Source organism: Coloeus monedula (genome assembly GCF_965178545.1).
Source record: "Coloeus monedula genome assembly, chromosome: 13".
Lineage (NCBI taxonomy): Eukaryota > Metazoa > Chordata > Aves > Passeriformes > Corvidae > Coloeus > Coloeus monedula.
Window position 1 is genome coordinate 13,952,522 of NC_138793.1, and position 22,750 is coordinate 13,975,271.

General features: G+C 43.9%; 1 protein-coding gene across 7 annotated transcripts in view; it reads right to left on the minus strand.

Annotated features, from left to right (window-relative positions):
* Positions 1 to 2,155: 2,155 nt before the first annotated feature.
* CTCF (CCCTC-binding factor) overlaps positions 2,156 to 22,750 on the minus strand; it is a 34,918-nt gene continuing 14,323 nt past the window's right edge. For 5 of the 7 annotated variants that reach the window (XM_082290201.1, XM_082290199.1, XM_082290198.1 and 2 more), the window contains 10 exons: positions 15,056 to 15,848; positions 14,255 to 14,425; positions 13,488 to 13,621; positions 12,060 to 12,180; positions 11,120 to 11,269; positions 9,630 to 9,790; positions 9,042 to 9,224; positions 8,511 to 8,646; positions 5,756 to 5,923; positions 2,156 to 4,738 (listed from right to left, as the gene is read on the minus strand). In XM_082290201.1, the coding sequence (XP_082146327.1) occupies positions 4,557 to 4,738; positions 5,756 to 5,923; positions 8,511 to 8,646; positions 9,042 to 9,224; positions 9,630 to 9,790; positions 11,120 to 11,269; positions 12,060 to 12,180; positions 13,488 to 13,621; positions 14,255 to 14,425; positions 15,056 to 15,836 (2,187 nt within the window). In that variant the 5' untranslated portion in view covers positions 15,837 to 15,848 and the 3' untranslated portion in view covers positions 2,156 to 4,556. The remainder of the gene's footprint in view (positions 4,739 to 5,755; positions 5,924 to 8,510; positions 8,647 to 9,041; positions 9,225 to 9,629; positions 9,791 to 11,119; positions 11,270 to 12,059; positions 12,181 to 13,487; positions 13,622 to 14,254; positions 14,426 to 15,055; positions 15,849 to 22,750) is intronic. The other 2 variants (XM_082290204.1, XM_082290200.1) reach the window with 1 other exon arrangement.

The window sequence follows — 22,750 nt, forward strand, 5'->3', positions numbered from 1 at the left end:
TCAGCGGCCACCAGCAACAGTCCTGGCTGGATCCATGTTTTTTCCAGGATGAGATGAAGCCAGGCTATTGGTATCTGAACTTCTCAAAAGGGCACAATTTTCCAGCTTTGTCATGCAAGGATATTCAGGACACAGAGGGAGCAGCTGTCCCATTGCACCCATCAGAATGGCTTCTATGCAAGATTAGAAGCACAGAGGATCTCCAGGCAAGCTGCATCCGAAGCTCATTCCCCAAAATACTGGGTCCCACTTGCTGGAACATTCCGAGCACCAGTGTAGCACCCCAGGAGAGGGGCAGATATCCACGTGGACAAGTGTTCCCTGCCTCTGTGCAAGCACAGGCACATCAGGATGCCCGGAGCAACAGACCTCCTCTGTGAGCAGCAGAGGACAGCAGCCCAAGCATCAGGGATGGCAGCCAGGCCAAGCCACTGGCAGAGGCAGTGATGCTCCTTGGATCCATCCCAGCCCTGGCTTTTCACTCACAGCCCAAGGACAGCTTTTCCAGCACTGGTAACAGCTCTTGGGTTGAGCAGAAGTGTTCTGCCCATATTCAGGCTGTGGATGCTGCCCTGGATGCGTGTCCTCGGGAGCAGGCTGGGATATTGCTCTGCTTCTCTCCACAGCAGCTCCTCCCAGGGCAAACCGGAAGCTCGCAAGAGGCAGACAAGCAGAGATCCCTGCCCAAGGCAGGAGCCCGAGCTCAAATCAAATAAAACCCAGTCTGCATAACAGGACCATCGACTGAGCAAGCACTGAGAAACCAGGTCAACTGAGCAGATTGCAAGGTAACACGCCAGGCTGGGGGAAAAAAGAGAATAGCCACAGGGTGACAGCTCCCATCCTCACTAAACCTTTGCTGGGGTCTGTGAAGAAACTTCTGGAATGAGATCACAATAAAGTTGCTCAGAAATCATTCCTCAGATGAGCACTAGAGGCCACTCGGGCCCAACCACACCTGTGGTCTGTGGACAAATACACTTCTCAGACTTTTTCTTTCAGCCCCCCCATTAAGCTGCTCCCACACAGCCACCTCCTCCAGCTCTTCTGAATTCCAGGAGAGCTGCAGCGCCTGCTTTGGTGTCACCCAGGCCTGGGTACAACAGCATGAGCTGCTGCATGTGGAACACTCAGACCAAGGGAGGTCTCTGCTGGAGCATGTGTGGCACCTCCTTGGGCCACCACCTAAAGCAAAGCCACTGCACAATCCTTCACACCCCACTCGTCAGCACTGGGTTGAGCCACAGGCTTTAAAAGATGGTGATGGCTCTCCTTGCAGATCCCAAGGACACCTTTGGTTTTCCCACTCACCACAAAGTCTCCCACCAGGCTTATGCAAAACCACCTGAGCACTGCCTCAGACTGAAACATCTTTGGCTTCTGAGTACACAAGCTCCTTGTCCAGCTGGGAAAGCACTTGAGGATTTAACCATTTCTCAGACCTGACTTCTCACTGAAGCATCCCTTACACAACCCCTCCCACCTGCTCCAACAAGCCTCCATCCTGCTGAGCACTCCAGGCTTCCAACTCCAGACAGGCTTTCCTTAGGAAGTCATAGAAGGACCATCTCTCAGGACCAGGGATAACTAGTCACCAAACACCTAGTGGAAACCAGAACTAGCAACTCTTGTGCTTGGTTACAAACTCCTAAATAGTGTCATTTGCAGTGACTCCCATATCGGGAGGAGGTTCTATCCTGAACCTGCAGTGACTGCCCACAGCTGGCTCCCTAAGCTGCCGTCACAGCAACTAAAAAAACACACCACAGAAACTCCACCCAAGTACCAGTCCCATTTTTCAGAATGAAATGGAAATGATATTCCTGTTAATTAAACCATCAGCTATAATAATTTAAAATCACAACCAAAACAAACAGAAGTAACAACTACTCCTATGTTACTCCAAGCTCAAGCTGTGAACGCCAACATTTGCATTTTACATCCTCTCTCCTCTACACACAGGGCGGCACACCCTGACTTAAGGTCATGGACAGGTACCTTGCATTCAGCACGGAGCAGAGGGAACACCTGCAGCGAGAAAGGAGCTGGTCCCTGTTGACAGCATCCTTCTGGGAAGAGCAGCTTTTCCATCTGGAGATGGCTGCCAGGTCGCACCGTTGATATACACAAAGAAAGCAGCCAGTGAGCACACATGTTAATCCGTTATTATTTATTAGCTGTACAGCAGTATATTCTCCTTCCCAGCTTTCAAACCCCATTACATATTTTATAACAGTATTTTTTTCCCATGTTGGCTTCCTAAAATAATGAAAAATATCACACAGTACAGCTAAGTACAAAAATGCATCAACCTAGAGTCTGATAGCTAAACTGATAGCTCTCTTAAAAGCGATACATAGAAGAAAAATTTGTTTGAAATCAGCAAGACTGAGGCTCTATAAAAAGCTTACATATTTTAACATGTGACATTTTCATATACAGGCATCATTTGTATTTCACATTATTCCTTTTTTTGTCTTTATCAGAGATTCAAAAATTGTAGAATTACTGACCTATTAATAAAATTTCCTGGCCCAGGTTGAGGGCTGCAGTGACCCACTTATAAATCACCACTTTTGTCTTAACAAAGGATTCATAAACACAAAATACAACTACAAGATAGAGCAAAGAAAATGTATTCGTGAAATTATAACTCAAAAAGGTTAATTCTATGTGTCAAATTGGCTGGTCACATCCAGAGGGCAGTGGTCAACGGCTCAGAGTCCCGATGGACAGCAGTGACTGGTGTCCCTCAGGGGTCCACACTGGGACCAGTGTTATTTAGTATCACCGTTAATGGCATAGATGAAGGGATCAAGTGGACCCTCAGCAAGTTTGGTAAGAGCAAGCTTAGGGTGCCGTGACACCCCTGAAGGACAGGGCCATCCAGAGGGATCTGGACAAGCTCAAGAAGTGGCCCATGGGAATCTCATGAGGCTTAACAAGACCCAGTGCAAGGTGGTGCACCTGGGTTGGGGCAACCCTTGGGATCAGTCCAGGGTGGGAATGAACAAATCAAGAGCAGCCCTGGGGAGAAGGACTGGGGGGGAGCTGGTGGGTGAGACTGGACATGCCCTGGTCCTGGGTGCTGGGCTGCATCCAAAGCCACATGGGCAGCAAGGGGGGAATTCTGCCCCTCTGCTCCACTCAGGCGAGACCCCACCTGCAGTGCTGCATCCAGCTCTGGGATTCCTAGGCCAAGGAGGACATCGACCTGTCGGAGCAAGTCCGGAGGAGGCCACAAACATGATTCGAGGGATGGAGCACCATTCCTATGAGGAAAGACTGAGAGAGCTGGAGTTATTCAGCCTGGAGAAGAGAAGGTTTTGGGATTATCTAATTGTGGCCTTCCAGAACCTGCAGGGAGCCTACAAGAGTGCTGGAGAAGGACTTTTGGCAAGGGAATGGAGAGACACAACAACAGGGAATGGCTTTAAACTGACAGAGGGCAGGGTTAGATGGGCTATTAGGAAGAAATACTTCCTTGTGAGGATGGTGAGGCCCTGGCACAGGTTGTCCAGAGAAACTGCCCCTGAATCCCTGAAAGTATTCAAGGCCAGGTTGGACAGAGCTTGGAGGAAGCTGGTCTAGTGAAAGGTGTCCCTGCCCATGGCAGGGGGTAGAACTAGATGGTCTGTAAGTACCTTCTAACCCAAGCCAGTCTAAGAGTCTATAAAATACCATTTTTTGTGCTTCAAAACCAGATTTCACATGTGGGTTTCTCTTGTTCTGCAAGCAATAGTCTGGGTACATCTTTTCTCTACCTTATCAACAGCTTTTCCAACATTTACACTCTATCAATTCTCTTGTCACTTAGTTTGAAAGGAATTAGAATACTGGGGTTTATTTAAACTGCATTTTTGCATACCTCTTAATTAATGGAAAAAGATTAAAATGTAAAAAAAAAAAGTTATTTACAAGCTTGACCATTACAGAAATGCTTTGCAGAAAGCAAAGCATATTAAGGACAGAAACCAGTTGGAGCATGCCAAAACTACCGTGTGCAGCCGACTTGGAGAACCGGAGCTACTCAGTGGGACAAAGCGGAGAAAAAAAAAGAAAAAAAAAGAAAAACCAACCAAAAAAACATTTCAAAAGTCTAGAACCTTCCCAAGTCTGCATTTACAATTAAAAACACTACAGAGAGAAGAGGCTCAAGGACTCTGGGAACTGGAAGGGCAAGTCCGGAGTGGTTTTCCACATACTCTAGTCAAGGCTTCCACTTTTGTATAGTAAAACTTGGTGCATGTAAACATGGCCCTTGGACCAGCTTTACAATGCAGTTCAGAGCAAAACTAAATCAAGCATCTCAGAGGAAACCCTCAAGGACTCCAAAATATTTCCTAATGTTCCATGATCCTGTAATGCTAACATAAAACAGCAAGTTCTAGTTAAATCACATTCTAACATTGTTTTATTTCCCAGTATGTTTGGTAAAATGGTCTAAAATGATGCATTTCCCAAAGCCAAGAAAAAAGATTAAAGGAAAAAAAATAGATTTGAGCCGCTTAAACACAGCCCAGGCCAGTTCAGTCAGCCAGCGTGGTCTTCCTCCATCACCGGTCCATCATGCTGAGAATCATCTCAGGGGTGAGGTCTCCATTGGGAGCTTCCACTACAGCAGGCTGAGCTTCCTCCTCCTCCTCTACTGTTTCTGCATCAGGTTCTTTCTTCACTTCAACTATGATATTTTCAATTTCACCAGTGTTCTGGTCTTCAACCTGAATGATTGCTGCAGCTAGAAGGGCAAAAACAAAGGAGGAGAGGGGGAGAAACAGATTATTTTACTTTTTCCAGAGCCAATCTGCATGCCTTAAGCAGCTTTTTGGTAGATCCTTAAGACTCTTCCATGGCAAGGGAAGGTGAGGTCCCCAACAAACATTGGCACATCAGTGGGTGGGGAGCAATTCAACCCATCTCCCTCACCCAAGCATCAAACATCTATTTTCTTGCCCCTGTATGAAGATGGGTTCCCAGTACAACAGTTCCAGTATGCATTTTCATACTAAAACATTTTTCAAACAATGTGTTTTGTAGAATAATGAACAAAACCAAACCCCGTATCAATATATGGGCCTAAGGTAAAATTTAAACTTCAGGGAAGTTTAGTGATGCTAGTGACAAATTCAGCATTAAATGTTTCCATACAAAAATTCCAGAGAGAATACAGGCCATGCTTTGTAGCACTGAGCTAACAGCCAAGCCGCTACCTCCTTGAAGGAACTAATTTCCCTTCCTACTTTGAGCCTAAAATTTATTTACTTTGACTTTGCACAGTCACAACGTCTATTCTTAAGGACATCCCTGTAGAGCTGAAACAACACCTGCACCAGCCCTTGCTCAGAACTAAAGGCCTGAAGCAAGTTCGTTTGTGGCAATACCTGCAAAAGCTACCTGGGTAAGAACACCACGATGTTTTTACTGACAGCTGCTTTCCCAAAGACTGTATGTCAGCAGAGACACCATAACTGGTACAAAAAGAAGTGAGCAGTTTGCACAACTATGAAATAAAACAATTCTAAACAAAAAATAACGTCTTTTCTTTTTAGCATGGCCTGAAGCGGCCACGTTCCTTCATGACCAGGAAACCCTTGCAACAAATTTCAAGGTGAGTTCTTAGCAATGTAGAGACAAGTACAGCTACCCACTTTTACAATAATCTCATTTGAAGGGATCACATCTACAAGAACAGCCAAATCCAAGGAAAAAGGTGCTCAAGCAAGCAGGGTAAGGTAAGCTTCAATTCGTGACTTACGCTGGGATTGTTTTGGTTGGGTGGCAGCTTTGCCTGGTGGTCTTCCTCTTCTTTTCTTACTGGGAGGTGGTGCAGGAGCCTCTTGCTCAACTTCTGGTTCAGCCTCAATTTCTACTGCGGTCTCCTCCTCATCTTCATTATCATCCAAATCTGGTTCAGCATTTTCCTCTGTAAGAAAGGATGTCAGATAAATCTTCAGTTTAAGCAAGAATAAAACACATTCATCTACAGAGAAGCACCATCAAATCCCATCGAAAAGGAGTCAACTCTGCTGAGAAAGAAGGCAAACAAGGCCTTTGTTCAGAAGCTGTTGCCACAGATTGTTAATCTGTTACCCTCACTTAGAGGGAACAAACTGCCCTTCAGAAAGCAAAAGGGAATTTAATTATGTTAGATTATGTGATAAAACCTACTCTGCACATCCACAAAGGAACTCAGAGACAACAGCAATAGGGAGACCAAATAACACATCTGGGCTACTCCCAAGCCCATCAGAGGGTCCCAACAGCCCATCCAAGCCCCACCTGCACAACACAGAGGAGCACAGCACTGCACAATGGAAGGCGGGAACCCAAATTCACAGCTTCTGAGGAAAAAACTTTGTGTCCAAGCCACTCCCAGGACAGCCACCAGGTGTGAAACCCACTCCAATGAGTCACAGAAGCAGCTCTTGAGATCACCTTTGATATTATGGGGTGCTGGGGAATTCCTGGCTGGGGATGGGACACAATGAGATGCAGGGGAAGGCTGTTTTGGATCACACAGGACAACTTAGGGGATGTTTAGGAGAGGGGATGAGGCTATTTCAAAAAGTGTGGGGAAAATAGAGGGGCAAGAGGATAGAAGAGGTATATCCCATGTAAATTGCAGTAGCAGCCACTCCAGGATCTCTGTGAAACACGAGAACCCCAACAGGTATCCAAGAGCCAGTCTTGTACTCCTCAAGCTCTATACTTTATTCTTCAGAACACTCCATCAAGTTAATAGGTGAGGACCACTGACACATTCAGAGTGCTCTGGGCGAAACCAGAGCAGACAAAAAGCAGTGAGAGCTGTCAAATAGGATAATATTGTTTGGACAGCAAAATGATTGCTCTTAAATTTGTAAGGCTGTTCACTAGAGGAGTGGCTTCACTCATGACTTATGTGGGCCACAAGGATACTCCCTTGTATCTGACTAAAGGAAAAAACCCCAAGCTCACACACTGAGGCATGTATATATTGCATGATTTTACAGTCACTCAAGGGATATCCCCCATGAGGAATTTATTTACTGGATTTCTCAGGTCCCACCTTTTTAGAGGTTCTTTACATTCTCCCCTCAACTCAGTCAGTATCAATTAACACTCTGTCTAATGTTGGACAGCCAGGAGACAAAAAGCTATCTTTCACTATTTGGTCTTTCCCCCCATTAATACAAGTGGGTCGATTTCATCCCAGCTTTGCTCGTAATTTTTAGGTATTTAGTAGTTGCCAAACCTCACGAAACTGCAGATCTCCAAACAGACACAACAGTGAATAAAGCAATTCCTCAAGCCGATGATTAGGACATCTTTCTCATACCTACTCAGCTCACACTGGTCGATTCTTCCTATCTATCAGATAACTCCTGAGGTCAACCCAGACTTGCCACTTCCACTGAGGCTGAAGGGATTCCTTCAGCCACAGACCCTGGGCACCATTCACTGCATAGCATCAGCTCATTAACAAGCCTGACTTTTTACCAGCTTCCTCCAAAAAAACCTGTTTTAAAGCCAGACCAACTAAATAAAATTTGAGTTTTTGAAACAGGCTAAACTCCCAGAAAGATTACTAAGAATGCAATACTCCAGAATGCCACATTTTGAATTACCTTCAATCAGTTATTTTACCCTGCCTCCCCTACCTTTTTTTGTTTTAAATGCAGAATTAGTTAACATGTGCTTAACTCACCTAACACATTTTTCCAAATATCTATTCAAACATGAGTTTAAGCACCAACTTCTAGTTTTTGAATCAAGGCTCACAAATCATTTGATCATACTCATCCTAAAACTTGTTTGCCATGTGAGAATTTCAGATACGCGGTTCTCTAGCCAGAAATATCCCTGTTCTCCCAACCTACACCCCTTGACTAATTACATAAAGTGCTCCAGATAAAAGAGTAATCAGAAACACTCCTTTTGCAAAATCATCTTTAAACTGGTTGGTCTTGAGACTCTACTTGGCTTTTCCTGTTGATGACATGATGAAGTTTTTCCTCTACCAGAAGACAGGACTAGGACTGAGTTTTTCCTTCACAAATAAGTATTAATCTCCACCATTCCCCTGGATGTTGCCAGCCTTCCTCCACAGAAGTAGCCAAGCTATTCAGTGGTGGAGTTGTCTGGACATGCCACCCAGTAATGGTGAAGTAGGATCAAGTAACATTTCATAGCAATGCACCACAGAACCATGCAGTCTCTTTTAGGACTCTGAAAAAAATTACCAGTTTCCCACACAGGCAGGACAGGAATGGCACAGCTGACACAAGGGGTGTCAGACAGTGTTTTTTAAACTACTGTCTTGGAACAGGCCTGGACAGCAGGATCTATATTATCCCTCACAGGCAGTACATCCCTCTGTACTTGGCCGTGTACCATCATATTCTCTGTTTGCCAACCAGACAAGACTCTTTCAAGTGCTAGAAGAAACCTGCAGAACTGGCAAACCAGCAGCTAACACACACAGTGAATCACAGACCTGTAATTCTCAGAAGGTACTGAGCTGTTCTTACCACTATCAGAAGAATCTTCTTTCTTAGAACGCATCTTTCTCTTTCGGCCACGTTTGCCCTTCTTTGTCTCCCCTCCGTTCTCTCCTTCCCCACCATCTAGGCCAGAGCAGTTATCAGCATGTCTGGCCATTGTGTTCTACTCAGTGAAAGATTAAAAACACAAGAAAAGTTAAAACATGTACTGAATTCAAGACCAGACATTCTGCCTCTGCATTTTCAAACACATTTCTGGTAACTGTGTCTTTTGCTTTTTTTTATAAGAGATTCTTTAGGGGAAACGGGTACATTCACTAACTTTATGAATAAAGTTGCATTTTCACATTGCTCATGATGTCAACACTACTGTGTGTTGCTACCAATTCTGCATTCTCTCCCCTCTCTTTCCCTCTCAGAGAGAAGGGCTCTATTTAGAGAGTTATATTTCACCCTGTATCTCACCCATCTTTCCTTTTGGGTAAACATTTCCCTCCCCTTGGCTAAAAAAGCTTCACTCCACCCCAACCCTCCCCAATTCAAAGCATATTCCCTTACCCTGCGAGTGAATGTTTTGCCACACTTGGAGCAGACAAAGGCAGCAGGGACAAAGTTGGGATCGTGGTATCTCTTGAAGTGCATGTCGAGGAGCTGCTTCTGGCGGAAGGTTTTATCACAATGGCTACAGGCATAAGGCTTTTCTCCAGTATGGGTCCGTTTGTGCATGACCATGTGCCGCTCCTGGCACGGGCAAGAAAAATGGAAACTCACATAAATGGACACAGAAAAGTGAATTTTCAGCTAAAATGAGGCCAAAATTTTATGCTTAATATCAGGAAAAGAATGTTTCCACAGCAATGCAAGAACACCTTGATTGATGGCATATTCAGTTCTAGCTACTTCCATTCTACATAGGCTCTTATCCCTTGATAAACAGGTCCATTAAGGTTGTTAATTAGAAGGTTCTTCTCTACAGGACAGCATCACACCAAGAAAAGGCCACTTGTACTCTCCTTTACACCCTTCAAAAGATTTAGACAGCTAATTCAATCTTGACAGCTGGTCAAACTAACAGCTAAGATTTCTACCCGATATTTTCAGCTCCTGTCCCAACACTCCTAAGGGGTGCCAGTGCCCCCAGCTTACCTGTCTGCAGGCATAATCACACTGGTCACACTTGAAGCGCTTCTCATTCTTGTGGGACTTTTGATGCTGGATGAGGGCATACCTCTCATGGAACACAGCATCACAGTAGCGACACTTCTTGCCCTGCTCGATGTAGGAATGCTGCTTCCGCAAGTGGACACCTACAGGAAAAGGAATCAGAAGCTTTTATCACCATGGCTTTCCAAGCATGAAAGACGAGCCCATGGCCCTTCAGTGATGCTCTCTCCCAAGCTCAGCCAAAACAGTGGAATAGTTAATTTAGGATTCAACAAAAAACCTGAAGGACTCGTAAGCAGAATCAACTAGAACAATTTCCAGACAGAAACAGCTTGCAGAAAAACTCCATTAAGACTTCCCACAGGATTCCGGATTTGGTTATTAGTTGCAATCTGTGCTGATTCAAGACACTTACATTTGATGACAAATGATTGTCAAACTAAAGTGTCTTGTGGACTGCTATGTTTAAGACTAACTCGAATTCCCTGGATACAGCCAGAAGCCAGGTAATTCAGCAGGGGAAACAGGATTTTCTGCAGGATTAGAAGTCAGAGTGACAGGGCTAGAAGGCAACAGGGACACCAGCAGATAATCCCCAACAGAGGTTTTAGTCACTTCTTTAAAATCCTTCAACTAAGAGCATACCACAGCTGCACAAGGTAGCTTAGGGTAGATTAAAGCATTATTAGAAGAAAAATTCTTCATAGCTAACATCAGTTTTCCTCTGTTGTAAATCAGCTTGTTTGCTCCTGACATCAACTGACTGCCTTCCTCTCAAACTGCCTCTCACTGTAGCACTTGTCTTTACTGGAAGAGAGCCTACCTTCCCATTACTTGCGTGATAATTCTGTTTAAAGACAGAAAGTTCTGCCAAATCGTGGCTCCTTCTTTTCTCTCAGCTGCTTTGGGCACAGTATTGTTTGTCACCTTCTAGAAACAGAAGAGCTTGCCTGCTGGAATCACACTGGGTACTGCTCACTAGATCAGGAATGTCCTGCTGCAAGGACTCAGGGCTTTTCTGAACACACAGCTCCAAATCCTGGAGAGTTTAATACTTGGTCTAATTCAAACCTTTTAACTTGATAAAAATATCTCTGCATGAAACTTAATGGCTTCCAATGTGCAGAAGGTTAAGCCAAGTGATCTTCTTGCTTTTCAGATCCCAATCCTTATGCTGCTGAAATCTCAGTCCAAGTTCAATAAATGCCTTGCATCTATGGGCAAACTTAACTTGTATGCTTGGAAAAAAAAAATTCAAATAATGAGAAGAAACTGAAAATTGTTCTAACTTGCAGCAGCTATGGTAAGCTAAAGGTGTGTGTTACCAGTCCTACATGTGAAGAAGCAGTGCTTCATGCTGTGCAGCTACCAGACTGGGTACTGGGTTAAGATAGCAGTTGGGATATGTGAACTCTAATACTGGGAAGTTTTGTACCATCTTCAGCAAATGGCCACGTTTGGGGGACACATACCCAGGTCACTCTTTCTTGCTATAACAGTATCACAGTGAGGACAGTGGAATTTGGCCACATTCTCCGTGTGCTTCTGCAAAATGTGCATCTTCATGGTACCGCTCTGAGTGAAGCGAGCATGGCAGATGTAACATTCATATGGCTTCTCTCCTTCAGGAGCAAAAGGAAAAAATAGAACAAGTACTTTTATTAAAAAGAAATCTCACCAAGGAGCCCCAAAGAACCTCCCAGAAACTTGCAACATGCAGCTAGACAAAAGAAACAGTAATTCTACAAAGAACTCAGTAATGTCTCTCTCTGCAAGTTTTAGCTCCAGTAAGAATCTTTCTACAAAGAAACTAAAGTTTGATCCTTAAGGAAGTTAAATTATTCTTACTCTGAGAAATGCAAGCAAGACCTACATGCAGGCTGCCAGAAGAGAGCAAGTGACATCAGATTTTTTTTGGGTGGAGGTTCTGAATGTTCATGTATACATAAAAGGGCATCTTCCCCCCCCTTCAATTTTAGCAACATGATTAATTTGGTACTGCAGTAACATTCTGTGCTAAAATCATCCCTATTTATATTGAAGAAAAAATTAGCATCTTTATGAACTAACATGCATGAGATGCTTTTAGAACTACACTAGAGCATGAGACTGCAAGTGACTCTACTCTTCAAGTGGAACACTGAAAACAGTAGCGTTCATACTACAGGTGCCTGCATTTTATCACCTCACAGTCAAACTGGAAATCAGAATCCTCCAAGCTCATTTCTCAGCGCAGTAATTTTATCAGGTTATGAATTTACAAGTGCTTACAAATCGTGGTGCATTCTCTTCAGCTGCACACTTCATAAAGGTTTTATATTAAGCTACACAATGATATTTGTTTTGCCATGTGTCAGCACACACCGTACACAGCCTCAGCACTCTGACATTAAGAGAATTTGGCATCAGTACCGGAGTGGGTCCTCATGTGCCTCTTCAGTTTGTAGGTGTCCCTGCTGGCATAGCTGCACAGGCTGCACTGGAACGGGCGCTCTCCGGTGTGCGAACGGATGTGGCGTTTCAGTTTGCTAACCTGGAAGCCAAGAGCAAGACTGAGTTTAGCACAGATGAGCAGGCCAGACTGCCAAAACAACAAGACATCAGTCAAGAGTTTAAGGTAGTTTATATTTATTTAGGCACAAAACCAAACAAGCATGTTGCCATTTTCAGTGCCACCTTCTCATTGCACACAGCCACTTGCTCCTGCCCACTCTACCCTCACTCCCAGCTTCACTCCCAGTTTTGCTTGAGATGCTTGTTCCCACACTCACTGAGGCCTGATTTAGACTCTGTGCTCACCTTACTGTTACTGACCATCTCAGCATCTGAAGACACCCTAAAATTTTAAAGTATCCTGAAGAGACACAGGGAAGCGTTGTGGGGAAGCTTAATTCTTTTCTTCTCCTGCTTTTATTTAGAAGGTACAAACCCAGCTCAAAGCAAGAACACCAACGGTACGGCATTTTCTACTCCAGCCTGATCACGCTGCTTAATCACCAACTTATGCCTACAAAAAGCAGCATGACCTCATAAGGACCAACTTGGTTATTCTTTCCTAATTTATACTGTGAAAACCTCTGCAACATAACTTATTCAGCCCTCAAACCACAGGGCCTGAAGTGACAGCACTGCAGGCACAGCGTGGGTAGGAAAAAAAAGCCTGATGTCCCTACTCAAGTTCTCCCACTGTAGCCTTCTTCCACTGCAGACATCTCATTTTTTTAAAATTATGTTGCTCATCATCTGGCTCAAATTTCCTTTCACAATATAAAAGCTGTCCTGTAAAGTATCTAACAATACTGCACGGAGGGAAGGCATTCAAGAATGTCTAATCTGCTCAGGCAAATTAAGCTATCATCTAACATTAGCAAAGATGCTTTTCACCAATACTGTGACAAAGGCTCATTAGTTTTAGCTACAGACACCTTCGTGGCATAAACAGATGATGTGCAGAATGCATGTTTCTAAAATGGGAGGGCACTGTGGACTGAAGACATCCCACTGCAGCAGAAAATGTCTGTCTCCTTCAACATGGAGCACACTACAATTCCTGCAATCAGCTTAAAGGACAAATCATTTCAGAAACAATGACAACTATTGTCTCCAAAAGGAAATGGATATCACCTAGGATTTATGTAAGTGATCTCAAACTGCTTTCTGATTCACTGAGGAAACCCCACCATTTGCTTCCAAGAGCAGCCCTGATTTATAACTTCTTTTGCCCAGAGCCTTTCAACCAAATGACCAAAGAGGAAATGCCTAAGAGCAGAGTTTGTAACAGATGGTGAACAAGCTTTGAAGTGCACAAGGAAGCACTCAGCACTGTAGCAAGTCCCATACCTCCACACTCGCATAGTCACACATGGAACATTTGAATGGTTTCTCGTGGGTGTGTTTGTAGCGGCGATGCCGAACCAACTCTCCACTGGTCACAAAGGCCATGTCGCAGTCTGGGCACTTGTGAGGGCGAGTACCTAAGGGTGTGCAGCAGGACAGGAAGACAGTGACACAGATTAAGTGACAAAAGAAAATACAGGACAGCGCTTGTTGTGGATTTTTTAATTTTTTGTTTGAAAAGTGAATTAGCAACACTGCTTTCATGTTCTGAAAGATTAAATTAGAGCAACAATGCACAAAAATCAGGGGTTTTGTATAAATAACTAATAGATATAAGATCTTAGAGAATTAATATCCTTTCAGTGAGGAAACAGATTCCTTTATTTTTGTATCACTTGGTTGTTTACACATTAGAAGCCAGCTAGTTAGACATAACTTCAGTAAGCAGAGAAAACGAGGGATATGGATTACACTCTTTTTCTTGGCAGTAAGGCACAACAAGCTGAAAACATGAGTGCTAATGCGCAAGGCAGAAAGAACATTTCTATAACTTCAGGTAATTTGAGATCAAGCCCAGGATCAATTTTGTACCTGTGAACAGGATAACCTCTGCACCTGGCTTGGCCAGGCGGAAAGCAACTGCACCATTTCCTCATTTTTACCTTGTTCCGTAAGAGGAATTAGGAAAACAAGAGGGGTCTATCTTCAATCTATTAGTTCTGATGGCAGAGCAGATCCTACAGAAACAATATATGCAAAACCAAGAGTACCTGTGTGAGTGTTGAGGTGGTTCCTCAGCAATGTGACTGTCCGGAAAGCCCTGCCACAGAGATGGCACTTGTGTGGTCTTTCATCAGTGTGGCTTTTCATGTGGCGGTCCAAGTTGGAACGACGCGGACAAGTGTAACTGCACAGCTCGCACTGGAATGTCTTTTTTACACCTGATCATGAAGGAAATCATCTTTAGTCTTTGACAGTACTGTGGTCTACTGTGTAACATAAGAGGAAAGATTCTTGGGTGTCTAACTACTGCAAGGAACCACCAGGCACCACTAAATCCAACTGCATTGCCTGTGGCTGGTTTGGATTCAATTTTCACTAGTATGCCAGCACTCAATGTTCCTTCTCCACTCTAAAAAAGGTTCCTTAACTTACAGTTTTAACAAAAACCAGATGTACTTATTACTGTATTTTGCACCATCTACCTTACCCAGCAACTGGTTAGGAAAAAGCCCAGAGAATTAATTGTGCCATTGGCTCCTGATGTGAAACATGCACACAAACTGTTACATGTGTAGCACAGCAAAGAGAACAATGTTTTCAATCATAGTTATATGAGAATATTAATGCCACAGTATCATACTTGGGGAAAATTATCTCCCTGGCAGCCTCCAGAGAGGAGAAGGGAGGTGTGCCCAAGAAACACTGCAGTCAAGCACTATTACATAGTGAGCAAGCAGCATTGGGCATGTCTGTTCTCTTCCCACTTGCACGTATTCATTCGCCTCAATCACACTGCAATCACCACAGCAAAAGCATTTTCAAAATCCACTTGCAGATGGGGAACTTACCTTTCTTTTTAATTTTTGTTGGTTTTGGTGGCTTCATATTGCCCACCACCTTTTCTGCATTAACCTCGGACAACAAACCCTCCTGCTGCTCCTCTTCAAAGTCATACACAGAGACATCCACATCTTTGCCTTCCTCAGTGTAGCGAAGCTTACTCTTTTTGTTTTTCTTTGTTTTTTTGGCTGGTGGCTGATAGTCTGGATCTTTTTGCCAATTGGGATCTTCCTGTGGCTGAAGTTCGCCTTGTTCCAGTGTCTCCACCTCACCATTTGCACCCACTTTCACTACTTGGAAGCCTTCTGGTAAAGGGAGGGTGTGACAGATCATGGGCTCTCCCTCCTGCAGGCCTCCTTTGGAAACCTCATTTTCATAAGCTCCCTGCAGTTCTTCCACAGACGTGGTGGCAACAGGTACAGTCACTGGTACAGGTACTTGGACCAGCTGAAGCTCACCAAGGTTTATAGGCTGCTCTTCCATATTAACAACCTGAAGTGTTATGATCTGTGTGTCATCCACAGTAGCCTCAGTTTCTTGAGGCACTGCACCTTCCATTACTTCGGTCTTCATTTGAAGAAGAGTTGGATCCAGCTGATCCATCATCACCATCTGCACCCCGCTGCTGACATCCTGCACCACTTCACTTCCATCTGCTTGGTTTGGTGGTATATGACAAGCATCATCCTCTTGCCCACCTTCACGGCGTCTTTGATAGGTTTTTCTCTCTTTTCCCTTAATGAAAGTCTCTGATTCCTCCACAATAGCATCAACTGCCTCACCTTCCATTTCACCTTCCTGCTGTAAAAACAAGAAAATGAGTGCTGCACACCACCCAATGTATTTAACTACTGCACAAACCCCACAGAAGAACAAGTCACCCAACTGGAAACACCCAACTCATCCCGATCATATTCGGAGAACAGGAGCTGAGAGCTGTAGGTCTCCATGAGCCCATCACCACTGCAAACCAAGGCAATCACAGAACGCTGCCTGCAGTGAGACAACTCTATCAGCTTCTTGGAAAGGAAGGAAAGCAAGGAAGAGAGATTAAGTGATATGCGTGTTCCTGTTTCTCAAAGACCACAAATCCCACCAGCAAGATGCACAGCAGTATTATTCCTTACTGAGCTTGTTTAATCATTTCACATAGCTTAGCACTACCAGAGGCAGTCTTCGGCTAGAAATTTTAAAGGTACAAAACTACCACACTGTTAAAATCAAAAAGCCAACCTTCAAGAAAGTATTACATTTGAAAACTGCAGAACTTTTCCAGGAAGAAAAAGCACTAAGAACTAAGCAGAAGAACGTAAGCTGCACTTATTTCATATCTAACTACTATTACTTCAAGTCTAAACTCCTCCGAAAAACATAAGGACATAAAGCAGTTAGGCAAATTATGTCTCTTGTAAGCATCCTGGAGTTCAATTCCTGCTCCCACCTCTGGCACTGCCGGGCCCTGAGTGGATCAGGAAGATGCACTGTGCACTCTCTCCTCGGCTGAATGAACCACAGCAGGAGACACAGCTCAGGTAAAATCTTACTTCAATGTAAATGATGTGGACTGAGCTGGTAGATTCGAATGATTTCTAATGATCTCATGATACCTGCATTAAATGCATCCATACAGTAACAAACAGCAATACAGAAGCACAGCATTTTGGCGCTCCTTAACTGTAACTCTGACAACAGCTGCATGCAAACATAACTCTGAGATTTTGTGCCTCCTCAGATCATCTGGTGTTCTTCACTGCAGTTGGGGAAAAATATGAAACTCCTGTATTCTCATTATGCAGGAAGGTTATTTCAAGAGTAGTAAGAGCTAAAAGAAATTATCATTTTGCAGCTGTCTTTTTCACAAATGAAAGGAGTAAGATTATAGTAAAGGAGCACTTTGTAAGTCCATCTCTGTTCCAGGTGGTTTACTTCGTAAAATAAAAGGAAGTTCCCTAACCATGCCAAAAACTTTCCCTGCATCAGGATACCATTTCTTATACTCCCCAATAAGCATTAAAAAGGTACCAAGGTCAACTTTACTGCTGAAGAAAGTAACAGAAAAGCCAGCTGCATTACTAAGCCGGTGAAAAATTCCTGATTCTATTTCCAGATTTGCTAAGAGACTTCTGTATTTTCCCATTAGACTGACTGGCCTCTCAGACCAGCTAAGTGAATTAATATAAATATTTAATCTCCCTTGCTAACTCAACACTTTAAAATCCCCATACTATTTTCAAATATCTATATTTAATCTTGCATACTCAATTTTGATTTTGCACAAGCTTATAGACATAAACATGAAGCACAGCTATCAAGTCTCCATCACCTTTAAAAATTATAAGACATGTAATTGCTATTATTTTTAGAGAATTCTTGCTTTTACTCTACTGTCTTTTCTACCATCCTTCAATTCAGCTGGAAGAACAATAAAGCTCATCTTGTTCTTCAGCCTGCCCAGACTAGGGACATAAATTAACTTGCTGTCTTGACACCTGTGATGTCGTGGGCAGCCACAGTCTCCAGAGGGCACCAGATACCCAGAAATACCGACATATGGCTTCATGTGCGCTCCCTGCAGGGATCCCGCCTCTCCTTTCCTTTACCACCCATCAGCTTTTCAAGTCGGAGCAAATCCATATGGACAAACAGCTGAAGTACACGAGATGATGTAAGTACTTAACACCAGACAGCAGGCAATCAGAACAGAGCAGGTCTTTGGCCTACAGCAACTGCAAACGTGTTTTACAATTATCTTAAGTATTTGCAGAGAGAAGACTTTTCAGATGACCAAAAGGATCTGAACAAAAAAAAAAGAACACAGCTAAACAACACATAAAAATGTGGTAACAATAAAATACGTAAGATGGAGGAAAAAAAAAAAGGCAAAAGTCCATCTGCAAAGCTAATGCAACTCTGGTACCAAGCAGAGGTCTGCAACCTTGATACAAGCACAGGCAGCTCTGAGCAGAGGTGGGGCCCTCATAAAGACCTTCACATTCACTGTCAGTATCAGCTGGTAACAGGGCGGCTAAGTCACCTGAAAGCAAACCAACAGGCAAGTAATTTGCAAGTGTCCTCCATGACCCTACAGTGGAACAGCAGGAAGGCACCACTTCTGACTTGTAAAGCAGAAAATCCTATGTCCACCAAGGAACAGGTCACTGGCATACACGAAGACTCTGGCATAAGGCTCACACTGTCAGGAAGTTTGCCAGCCTAGGAATGCAGGTGTACAGGGAGACCAAGGAAATGCCTGCAGGAAGACTCAGGTCAAAGACACTCACAGTGAGGGGTGTATGTGTGTGAAAGGAATAGAGGGATTCTTACAGCCGTGCGGCAAAGAAACTCAGAACCCGCTATCGCTCCCTGTCCCTCTGTCACCTCTCACCCCGTTTCCCGTCGCGCGGCTATCGGGGGTTGCACGGCGGGGCACGGCTGCCCCCGAGCGGCGAGACGCCGCACTACACCGGGGCTGGGGCTGCCACCTCCATCCCTGCCCGCCACTGCACCCCGACCCTGCCACCTCCGTGCCACCTCCATCCCTGCCCGCCACTGCACCCCGACCCTGCCACCTCCGTGCCACCTCCATCCCTGCCCGCCACTGCACCCCGACCCTGCCACCTCCGTGCCACCTCCATCCCTGCCCGCCACTGCACCCCGACCCTGCCACCTCCGTGCCACCTCCATCCCTGCCCGCCACTGCACCCCGACCCTGCCACCTCCGTGTCACCTCCATCCCTGCCCGCCACTGCACCCCGACCCTGCCACCTCCGTGCCACCTCCATCCCTGCCAACCACTTCCAGTGTCCCTGCCCGCCACTGTATCCTGACCCCTGCCAGCTCCATGTCAACTCTCTATCCCTGCCCGCCACTGCATCCTGACCCAGACTCCCTGGCCTCCAACACTCAGAGATCAGCATTTACTCCTGCCTATTTCAAGGTATCCACTGTAGTCTGTTCCTTTCAGTCAAAGTAAAAGGATCTGAAAATGCCTGTTTTTAAACCAAACTCTTGCCATAGGGGAAATGTTACAATATTCTAAATGTTATATTAACAACGTATAAAAATTACAGAAATATACAGGAGTCATCTCACTTGATATCTTGGACAACTCAAAAATATTGGGAAACTGGTAAGATTTCTTCTGAAAAGCATGGATTTACAAATTTCAAACTTCTCCAACTGCAAGGCAGGGACACAGGATGGACCCTAAATTTGAGAAGAAATCGTATGGGTGCTTTCCTATTAAATAAGCTCTCTGGAAAGACTCCATCTCTGCTGCAGAGAGCTTTGCACTGCCTGTCCATGTCACTTCTCAATCATTCTGTCTTGAACAATTTGCTACTTTTTTTACTTTTTTTTTTCCTTTATCCTAATTCTCCTTTTTCACAAAGTGAAAGTTTTGTATTTATTGGAGGACATGTGCCATTTGCTACAACTAAGACCATTATAGCAGAACACTAGGAATAAAAACTGCAGAGTTTCTCTCAACCTTTTATTTCTGGCTTTTGTCTCCAGCTCTCTTCCTACCAGTTACTGCTACCGTACACCAACAGCTCAATGACTGAATCTAAAAAGGAAAACAAAGCAGCAGGTTAAAAGATGCAGTAAATAAACACTGGGGGGGAAAAAAAAAAAGCAAAAGAGAAGAGCTACCACAATAAGGAGAATGACAAAAAAAGACCAAAGAAGATCTGAAAACACAATTCCCACTAATAGCTCAAGCCAGCCCTTCCACACAGGCTCACTCAACAGGCTCTACCAAGAGACACTGTGTCATGGAACAGCTCAGTGCACTGGCACAATCCAATTAGCCAGGTAAGGAGCTGTGATGTCCAAACAACAGACCTAAGCTTGCTCAGACAACTGATGGACAGCCCCATCTAAAAAGCTGGAACAAACAGAAATAAGAAGTGCTGTGGATTTCATACAACTGATACCTCATTCCAATGAGAGGAATCAAAAGGTTGCTTGAGAGAAAGTCATTTAGTGCCAATTGTCCTACTGATTGCAGCACAGGAGAGTCTCAGCCCAGGTACAATCACTTTCTTCCCAATGTCCAATCTAATGCTGCACTGTGGTAGTGGGAAGCCATTCCCCCTTGTCCTGCCACTCCATGCCCTTGTCCAAAGTCCCTCTCCAGCTCTCTTGAAGCCCCTTTAGGTACTTGAAGGGAATTGCAGAAGCATTAAAAACTACTTGCTGTAGTTGTCAATGCAGAAAGTACAAACCCAGAGACAGGGATGCTTAGTGCCAGTGCCTGTTTTTTTAGTGGTGTTATTTACAATAAAGCTACTATCAAAGAGGCATTTGTCTGCCTCTCAGCCATTTTAAAAGTAATGAACCCTGAACTGCATCAAGTTTCATGTACCAAATAATACAAAAATATTTATTTTTGCCAAACAAGGCACAGTCTCAATAAAAACTGTTGGGACACTAACACCATTGAAAAGTACATTTAGTGCTGTAATATGCACTTAACTTGAGGGAAAAAACCAAACTTCAATAGAAACAATGAAGCCAAATGCTGTCAGTAAATTTTTGACAACATAAAATAATGAAAAGTATCAGCAGCTACATTAGTGCAAACAACCCTATCACCTTGGAACATATTCAGGCCTTGAATTCAAGTCAATCCACATACAGATCCCACTCAAAAACTGACATGGCTTTGACACTTTTAGATTAGCCATTTATTAAAAATTACATGGGAGTGGAAATAAAGCCTTATGTTAAAACATTGGAGACTTATGTTTCTTCTGCATTTCCTGTGAACCTTTGAAAGCGGAATAGAGGAATAAACAAAGACTTCAACTAAGAGTATGCAGTCATGCATGGTATATGCAACTTAAAGCAAGAGGAAGATTAAAAAAAATAAAATATACCCAACAGGATTTATAGACAACACTTTTTTCTCCCCTACCTGCAGTCCATGCATGTCTGGGTAAGTATTTAAGGGCATGAGCAGATGCAGAGTAACTGCAGGAGTGCTTGGCCATTCTCTTCCCGCCATGAAACAGCTGTATCTTTTCTCTGAAAAGTCACCCAGCTAAGCACAGCCAAAAATAAGGCAGTTTAACAGGTAGGCAGCCCTTCCACTTCCTCTAGCAGAACTACCATGATAAGAGATTAACATGTAACTTATTCTAAAGCAGACAGACATCCATCCATCCAAACAGGCCAGCTGTGCCTTTCATATGCAAAACATCAAAGATCTACTACCAGTTTAGGAGAAACTAAAACACTGAGCTAAGTTTCTTTTACTAAGTAATTTTCTCACAGTAAAAACTCAAGGCTTTCATTTGGCTACTGCCATCAATTCCATATCCACTGGTTATGACTCCAACGCCCATCTCCAGCTGTTTTCTCATTTCCTCCTTGCCACTTACAACACTGGTACCGAAAACAAGAAGAGTAAAATGGACAGACATCTATTGCAGCTTTAAATGAAAAAAAGGGCAGTCTCATTAACCTAGTATTAATTATTCTGAAGTATTTCAGCATCTTGGAGGGCATAAAGAAAAGCAAGAAACCTAGAAGAGAAAAGCAAACTTCATCACAGGTTAATAAATGTTTATGCTTTTTCTCTGCATGAAAAGGGGCCTGTCAAGATTAAGCCCCAAGAAATACATAAATCAACTATGGGAATGACAGCTGCAACTGGAAAATGGAGAGTTGTAGAAGGATGGTTCCCTTGAGCACTGACCCTGTGAAGGGATCAGAGAAGACAGAGTGTTGGTGGTGATTACCTAACCAAGGTGTCTGTGCTGGGAGGTCGGTCTAAATAGGACAAGAACACATTCTTCCAGGGAGTGATTCAAAGCTTTTAAGTGGATCTAAACTGACATCTAGAGGAACCCAGTTTTTCCTCACAAACAAGACAGGAGACCAGATTTTAACTTGTGTAATACTTTCATGGTCCCTGTAAGACAGGTAAACACAGCACTCATTGTCCAAAGAGCTGGTCTCAGCTTCTTCCTTCCTACACACTGACAGAATAATTCACCATAATGACCTTGATCGAGAACTAATTCCAGCTGAAAACTAATGCAGAGAAAAACAATTCTGTTAGAACACTTTCAGTTCCTGACCCAATTCCTCACACAAATGCTCGGATAGAGGAAAGGGAGCAGCAGGGCCACCTTAAGCTGCAGCACCAGCTTAAAGCTGACAGCAAACCACAGCATCAGTATTCCGTGAGCTAGATGGCTACACTGAGCCGTGTCACTCCACTCTGCACCATCCCATGCAGGACACGCTACAGTGAAATTACTTTCTCTCAAGCATACTGCAACCATCTGGGTTACAACGAGTTTGTGGGCAAGCCAACTGTTTGAATTCCATAGTATTTATCTGTGATCATACTCCCCTCCCTATTTTATTCAATGAGTTGCTGCCTGTGAACCCAAGTTACCTTTTACTTACACTCATGTGAAGGCAGCATACTTTGGCCCAGATGTTATCAAAGGTGATCTTTACCTTCGACCCCTACAAACTCCCAAGGACACAGCCAAGCCTGTCCCTGGCTACAGAACATTCCCCACCCAGCTTGGTGCAGTGTTAGAATTAAAACGCATCTTGTAACATTTCTCTACCTCCCCTTTTCTTTTTCCCCTGCTCCTCCTGTAATCTACAGGAGCAATCTTCCTGGTTGTTGCTCCTGCCTAGGGATCCTAGCAGAGTTCTTTCCAATTTCATCATGTCTC